General features: G+C 48.0%; 1 protein-coding gene across 1 annotated transcript; it reads left to right on the top strand.

Annotated features, from left to right (window-relative positions):
- The first annotated feature begins 1,266 nt into the window (after positions 1-1,266).
- PDIA3 (protein disulfide isomerase family A member 3) lies at positions 1,267-8,073 on the top strand. Its single transcript, XM_070953272.1, has 13 exons — positions 1,267-1,491; positions 1,762-1,840; positions 1,957-2,074; positions 2,851-2,955; positions 3,691-3,820; positions 4,406-4,522; positions 4,609-4,734; positions 5,569-5,751; positions 5,984-6,092; positions 6,621-6,749; positions 6,981-7,060; positions 7,269-7,326; positions 7,695-8,073. Exons 1-13 carry the CDS (start codon positions 1,349-1,351, stop codon positions 7,812-7,814), a joined length of 1,497 nt encoding a protein of 498 aa, XP_070809373.1. The 5' UTR covers positions 1,267-1,348; the 3' UTR covers positions 7,815-8,073.

The following is an 8,073-nucleotide window of genomic DNA, read 5'->3' as shown; positions in this document are numbered from 1 at the left end:
GAGAGCCAGAGGAAACAGAATTAGTGACATAATATCAGGAAAAGAGTGAAATGAGATTTGTGGCCTTCTAAAAAAATAGCTATAAACGCAATGTAGGAATTGGAAGAAACCTTAGAGACTCCCCTGCTCACTATAGCCTCCCTGACTGATGAGCCCCCACTCTCTGTTTAAATCCCGGGGCACAAGAGTCCACCGCTTCCCAAGGGAGTCTGTACCACTTTGGAACAGCTCATGCCATTAGTAATTCTTCCTGATATCCACCCAAAGCTTCTTCCTGTAATTTAAATGTACTCTTCCTTCTTGTGCCTTATTTATTTAGTTACTACATTTATATGCCACCCATCTCACCAAGATGTCTTCTGCGCTTGTCTTGGAAATCTTTTAAGGGCTTTTTGCTGAAAATGGGGAAAAAATTGAAAAGGTAATTTCTGGATTTGATGATTGAAAAAATAACAGGCTGAAGAGATTGTAAAGTTAAATTTTATTGTAAAGTTAAAAGAGAAGGGGGAATAATGAAGAAAGGTGGAAGACGGTCCTTTAACCAACACGCAGCCCCCGCCGTTTTCTTCTTCCTTTTATTCATTCGCTTCTGCATTTCTCTTTTGAACGCGGACACCTTCGAAGCAGCTGCCCTTCGGCGGAAGTAGCCCGCCAGAGGACGGACGCGGCTCTTATTCTCCCAGCTGGGAAGCGCCCGGCAACGGATCCGCCTCAGAGCCAGGCAGCGCCCGAGGGGCAGCAGCCGCCGTTGCAGGGAACGAGGAGCGGGCCCCGACCTGCACATCCCCCGTTCGGCAAAGCCTCCCATTGATGACATGGTTTATAGACTTCTCCGGTCTCCCTCCGTCCCCCGCTTTGCCTTCGGACGTGCGCTCCCCGGGCTCAAGGGCCGCCAGGTGGGCGTCGGCGTCAATTCGGTACCTAAAGGAACAGAAGGGCCAGTCGACGGCGCCCACCTCTCCCGCTCCTCCTGTGTCCCCTCGGCCCCATTCCGGCCAGGCGGCTGAGGGGCAGCGAGGGCTCCGTTCCGGGACTCCGTCTGCGGCTGAGGCGGCCCCGCTCCCCAGTCGGGGTTCCCCACCTTCCCCCACCCCTCACGCCAGAGCGGCTGCGCGAACCCGAGAGCCACGGGAAGCGGGCGGGGGCGCGCCGAATCGTCGGCCGGCAGCGAGGGAAGCCCCGCCCCGGCCGAGACGCTCGGGCCAATGGGCGGGTGCCACACGGTGGATCCGGCCCGTCTGCGCAGGGGGCGGGCCTTCCGCTTCCTCTTTAGCCCCGCGCTGAAGCGATCGCCGGGGAAAGCGAAAGCCGCCGCCGTCCTTCCCGCCCGTCCTCTCCGTTGGGCCTCATGGCGACGCTGCTCCTCGCGCTGCTTCTTGCCGCGGCAGCCTGGCCTGGCCGCGCTTCCGACGTGCTGGAGCTGAGCGATGATGACTTCGACAGCGGCCTAGGCGACCGCAACGTCGCCCTCGTGGAGTTCTACGCGCCTTGGTGGGTCGGGACGGGCGCGCGCCGTTCCCCGGGCCGCCTCGTCCGTCGAGGTGCTCCGGCAGAGGGAAGTGAGGGGGGGTCGCCCGGCAGGGTCTTCGCGGCGGGCCTGGCGCTGCGGTTGCAGCCCGGGCACCAAGGGGCGGGGCGTCGCTGCCGTGGCCTCTCCTGAGTGGCTGCCGCGGCGCGCGGGCGGCAGCGGATTGGCTGCCGCGGGGCCCGGGCGGGCGGCGTGGGGGAAGGCGCGGGCTGACCAGCTGCGTCGCCTTGCAGGTGCGGCCATTGCAAGCGCCTGGCGCCCGAGTACGAGGCGGCGGCCACGCGGCTGAAGGGCATCGTCCCCCTGGTGAAGGTGGGTCGGCGCGGGGGGCTGGGGGTCGGCGCGGCTCGGGAGCCGAGCCCGGGGTGACCGGCCGGCCAGAGGCCTTGGCTGGGACGGCAACGCGCTCCCCTGGCCTTCCCTCCCAGGTCGACTGCACGGCCAATTCGGAGACCTGCAACAAGTACGGGGTGAGCGGCTACCCGACGCTGAAGATCTTCCGCAACGGGGAGGAGTCTGGCACTTACGACGGGCCCAGGACAGCCGGTGAGCGACCCCCGAGGAGGCTGCTCGAGCCCTCGTGGCATAGCAAGACCCGGAGGTGGGGTCGGGGCTCCGGCCCAAAGTCCCGGTGCAGGCTTTCCTGTGTGTCCATCGCCAGCATAGGAGGCGGTGGCGGCCCTTCTCCTTTGGCTGCCGCCTGGCAGACGGTCCTATCCTGGATCCTCTTGAGCAGCCCATGGAGGGGTGGGGGCTGCTGCAGATTTAAATTGTGCCCACCGGTTGCAGTTTTGGGATCTGGACTCTCACCTTTCAGCTAGATTATCACAATGGGGTTGGAAATTGTCCTATCAGTACAAATGATCTACGATTTACGACCATAATTGAGCCCAAAATTTCTGTTAAGTGAGTTTGCCTTTCCACAATTGTTAAGTGAAACACTGTAGTTGTTTAGTTGTTGAGTGAAACTCGCTTCCCCATTGACTTTGCTTGTCAGAAGATTGCAAAAGGAGATCAGTTGACCCAAGGACACTGCAACCATCATTAGTAAGCTGCCAAGCATCTGAATTTTGATCAGGGGGATGCTACAACTATTGTAAGTGTGAAAAACTGGTCATAAGTGCTGTTGTAACTTTAGTCATTAAATGAACTGTTGTAAGTCAAGGACTACTTGCAGATGTGGGAGTAAGATTTGTCTATATTAACATAACAAATATGTTATGATTGATGTACAGCACCCTGCAGCCTATTCTTTTGGGGCTTTGTACCATGTCAATGTGAGTCTCTAAAGAAGATTGGGCTTTATATTTTTTTTTTCTAAGATGGAATTGTGAGTCATCTAAAGAAACAGGCCGGTCCTGCCTCAGTCCCTCTTTCTCCTGAGGGCTTTGAGAAGTTCATCAGTGAAAAGGATGCTGCTGTGGTGGGTAAGTAGTTTGTGGGGCAGAAGATTGCAGTACAGATCAGTGCTTACCTTAATTAGTGATATTTTGGATTCTTGTTTCTGTGGGGGATTTGGTTCATGGACCAATGGATTAGATAAAGCTAGGATGGGATAATCTGCTAATCAAGTTAAGTATGTTGTGTTTAAAAAAACATTAACTTGATTTCCAGTTGGTTTGCCTTCTGTCTTCCTGTTGGAAGTGCTGTTTATTTCATATGACTTCATCTTTCAGATGAGAACCTGTCTTGGCAAGGCACACTCCCCAATAAAAATACCAAAGGCATGGGTTGGTTGTGTTGGGTGGGATTTGAAGGCTGGGACAATTTTTGGGTATGACTCGTTCTTTATGGATTAAGTCATAAGGGTAACCCCTTGTGAAATACACATGGACCTGAAACCCAGAAAATGATACCGTCAAAATTCAGCAATAAAATGCTAACTTTTGGTTTTACAAGATACTTCTCATCTATAACATCAATAGCTAACAAAGGGTTTAACAGTGAGGGATGTTAAAACTTTGATAGGCTTGAAGTTCTTGTTTTGTCATTTTAAAGAACAGTCATGCATTGTGTTCTCCCTCCCCCCCCCCAAAAAAAAAAAATAACCAAGGAAATATTTGCTTTTCCTCCCATGTCATCAATCTAGTTTCTCAAAGGCAGAGCTAAATTATTTATTTTGGACCTCTTTTACATAGCTATTTATTTCTTATGAATTATAGGATTCTTCAGGGAGCTGTTTGGTGATGCACATTCAGAATACATGAAAGCAGCAAGCAATTTGCGGGACCATTACCGCTTTGGGCATGTCAGTGATGAGGACCTCATTAAGAAATATGAACCAGATGGCGAGTAAGTGTTCAGTGGTTGCCTTGTATTTTCCAGATTTGGCTTAAAAGGTTTATAGAGGTTATGAGGTTTGTTCTTGTTTTTGTATGCCTTGCCAATCAAGCAACTTTAGAAGTTGCTCATATTTTCAAAATATAAAGGGCAGAACTTTACTGCGTTGTTAACTTACGTGAATGAGTTTTTACTATCGTCTTTGGTCCTGGAAGGATCACAGATATGTCACGGTTCTTTAGAATGCTTAAGCCTTGTTCTGAGTAGCCTTCTGTGAAAGGTGGGGTGTCACGTTTATACAGTGGCACAAATTGCCAAGTCCCTTCTGGGCTGGTACTTGTTTATCTACCTGCAGGTGCAGGCAAGTCAGAACTTGATGTGCTTGCTGGCTTTGTGTTAGCTTCTCCCTGTGGAATTGGCTCAAGCAGCTGAGACTTGCTCAGGGACTGGGGCCCTATCCTGGAGGAAGTCATCTGTAGGGGATGGTTCAGTGAGTCCTGCAGTGTGAATGGGATTGCACTTGGTCTCCTTCCGACTGTGAACCAAAGGGATGCTTGATTGGGTTTGACTGTCAAAATGCACGTCTCCTTTTCACAGGGGCATCGTCCTGTTCCGTCCCCAACACCTTGCAAACAAGTTTGAGGACAATTCTGTGCGATATACAGAAGAAAAGATCACAACTGGCAAGATCAAGAAATTTCTTCAAGAGAACATGTGAGCATAGTAGTTTCTTTCCTATAGCAAGTATGTTTGTCTGAATGGGATTCATGTACTAACAAAGGTGAATTTCTGTATTTCAGCTTTGGTTTATGCCCACACATGACTGAAGACAATAAAGAATTGATCCAAGGGAAAGATCTTTTAGTGGCTTATTATGATGTAGATTATGAGAAGAATCCCAAAGGCTCCAATTATTGGCGCAACAGGTAAGTTTCCATTTCTATGTCAAGGATTCTGTGGGCAGATGAACCATTTTTATTATAGATGAAATCTGACTCTTGGATAAAACAGCAAACAAAATGAAAGTCATCTGTGCCAGTTATGGTTCCCCTGCAACTAAGTTGCAAAAGCCACTGAAAAAAGTCTTGTTAAAGCATGGGCCTTCCCAAATTAAAGCAGAGAGTGTGCTTGCTGCTGAGTGGCTAAAGAAGAGCTGGGCAGTTCCCTTTGAAGACCTATTGCCCATAGGGAGCTGGTCCCAGGATTTTCTTGCACTAGTATTTTAAAAAGCACTAAAGGCAGGATCATGAATAGGTGACCATTCCTCCTCCCCTTGGTTAGCAACATAAAGTTGGTTTCAGAGACCAGGAGTGATTAAGATGGCGCACAAGCGATAGCAGAAAGAGGGGGCAGCCATGGTCTGTGCTTTGTAGACTTACCCTTTTTGTGTCTGAAGAATTGTTACTTCAAAAACAAGTTTCCTTAGAATATAACTCTGTAGTGCAGGGTGTTTCCCTGGAATAACTTTCACTTTTATAATCACTATTGGCAGTATCGCATTTCAACACTTAGCTGTAAAAGAGGTGTTCTAATTTTGTTTTCCACTTTGGTGAATCCATTAGTTTGTTTCTAACAGATGTGGTCTGATATTGTAGAATGCAGTCCTCAGTTAACAAAACATTCACAATTCAGCAGATGTGGAGTTGAAACTGCATCGGGTTTACTTGTGGAGTTGGTTATATTTTTTGCCTTCAGATCTTAGGGTGGCCATTCGATTATCTTGAGCTGACAATAATAGGACAATTGCCTTGTTTCTGCAGAGTGATGAAGGTTGCTCGGAGTTTCCTGGATGCTGGACACAAGCTTAATTTTGCTGTTGCAAGTCGAAAAACTTTTGGCCATGAACTCACAGAGTTTGGACTGGATGGTTCTACCAGTGATGTCCCTCTTGTTGCTATCAGAACAGCCAAAGGAGAGAAATTTGCCATGCAGGAGGAATTTTCGTAAGTTCACGTTTCTGTTCCTTTGTTGGGAGTAAATAGCTTCTACTTGGAAGTTTCCCTTCTTTCGAAATGGAAACAGTTCCTGCAGGGCAGAGTTTCCATTGGATTGTTCTGGGAAGAGCTTTGAAGGAGGAGAGACCTGGGTGATTTCCTTAGTGGCTCTTAAGGGTACCCTTAATGGGGGTACAAATGGGTCTATGTTGGCTGAAGGAATTCTTACTCTTATTTGCAGCCGTGATGGTAAAGCCTTGGAGAGATTCCTTCAGGATTATTTTGATGGAAAGCTGAAAAGATACCTGAAATCAGAGCCCATTCCAGAGAACAATGATGGTCCGGTGAAGGTAAGAGCAGGGCTAACTTTCCTTTAATCCTATAGTAACTGGGGAAGAGATTTTATATGGTGTTCTAATGTTTCTGAAACAATAGGGGAAGCAGAGCCTTTTGTACAGTTTCCTGAATCCCTTAGGAAAAAAGTGCACCATAACAAAAAAATAAACATTTTGCTCTCAAAACACAATGCTTAATTCAGCACGGTAATGGCTCTCCTTGTTTCAATATGTTAAACAACTAAACTAAACTAACATAGAAGGAGTGTTAGGGAAATGTGAAATTTTACAGTACTTATATGCTAGCATAAACAGCTGTCTGAAACTGGGCCAAGTCACCTCGATATGAGCAAACAGGTGACTTGAATTGATAATGTTACTCCACCATTGTACAAATGCGAGCTTGAACACTACTTTGTACGTTGCAAGGAAAGAACAGGTATGCTTGCACCTGGAGAAAGCAGCTGTTCTTTTTACCATGAGGTGTTTTGGTTCTTTCTATACAATTCTGGCTGTTTATTTAAACCTTCTTGTCTTTCTCAGGTAGTCGTGGCTGAAAATTTTGATGAAATCGTAAACGCGGAGAGTAAGGATGTGCTTATAGAGTTCTATGCCCCGTGGTGTGGCCACTGCAAGAATCTTGAACCCAAATACAAGGAGCTGGGGGAGAAGGTAGGGGAAAAGGAAGGGTTGCCTCAACTTGGAAGTCTCTTGGGAGAAGTTACTTTATCTGTGAAGTGACTGGTGGGAGTTCCTTTCTGGGTACCCAAGAATAGGAAATATTGGTGGTTCCTTCTTCTGCTAAAACATAATGTGTCCTGTTTGCTTTTGATTTCACATACACCATTTTCTCAGGGGGCTGAGAGTTTTGTCCTCCCTAATTACTGGCTTATTTTTTTTCAGCTTAACAAAGACCCCCACATTGTTATAGCTAAGATGGATGCCACAGCCAATGATGTGCCTTTACCATATGAAGTCAAAGGGTAAGAAAGCCCAGGAATGGCTGTTGGATTTTCCTGGTGAGCTGCATCTGCTACTAGCAGAAGAGCTTTCTTAGAAATGCCTTTTGACCCGTTTGCCAATCATGCAGAATAATGGGTTTATTGAGGTTTGAGGACCAGTTAAATTCATGTTTGCTGTTGCTACAAAAAAGATTGAATATGTCTGACTGGATCTTTCTTTGTGCTGCAGCTTCCCCACAATTTACTTTGCTCCTGCTGGTAGCAAGCAAAGTCCAAAGAAATACGAGGTGAGCAGATCTTTTGCTGGCTTCTTTCTATCAGAAGGACTTCCTTGGTAAAGAGATGGGATATAAATTACAGCAGCAGTAATTTGGTCTGGTTGGATTGGGCCTTGGAAGGGAAACCACCCTGAAATACCAGAGCAAGAGGCTAGATTAGAATCTTTTAAAAGCATTCCAAAAAAGTTGATGGCAACTCCGCCTTGGCACCAAGGAGAGAAGAGTGTGACTGAGATGATTTGGAATTGAGCTGGGCATTCTAGACTACAACGGGTAAAAGATGGGGGCTATTGTGGATGGTGTAAACAGTGGGCAGGGGGTGGCCTGCATCTCACTAGCTTCTCTTCCTCTTGGCCTCACTTCTCTCTCCTTGCCAGGGGGGGCGTGAGGTGAGCGATTTTGTCAGCTATCTGAAGAGGGAGGCCACGTATCCACCAATTCTACAAGAAGATGAAAAGCCCAAGAAGAAGAAGAAGGTGCCGAAAGAGGATCTGTGAGAGCCTTGGCTGCCGCCTTGTTCAGAGAGGAGCCTGGCGGCTGCTCTGAGAAGAAAGCCAGGGCTCCGTGGTGCAGCTTCGTTGCAAAACCCTTCAGGCAGAGGAGAGCCGGTGGCTGCTGTCCTACTACTTTACCTGCCCCTTGTGTCTTAGCTGCACTTGCCATGGATGCCCTGGACTGGAGGGGGGGTGGTGTTGTTTTCTAATTTTTTTTGTACATTTGGAGGAATGAACGAATAAATGAACCCTTTGCCCCCCC

The sequence above is a fragment of the Pituophis catenifer genome, unplaced genomic scaffold (assembly GCF_029215685.1).
Source record: "Pituophis catenifer annectens isolate HBS135680 unplaced genomic scaffold, rPitCat1.0.hap2 SCAF_14, whole genome shotgun sequence".
Lineage (NCBI taxonomy): Eukaryota > Metazoa > Chordata > Lepidosauria > Squamata > Colubridae > Pituophis > Pituophis catenifer.
Note: the sequence above shows the minus strand (reverse complement) of the source record. Positions and strands in the feature narration are given on the sequence as shown.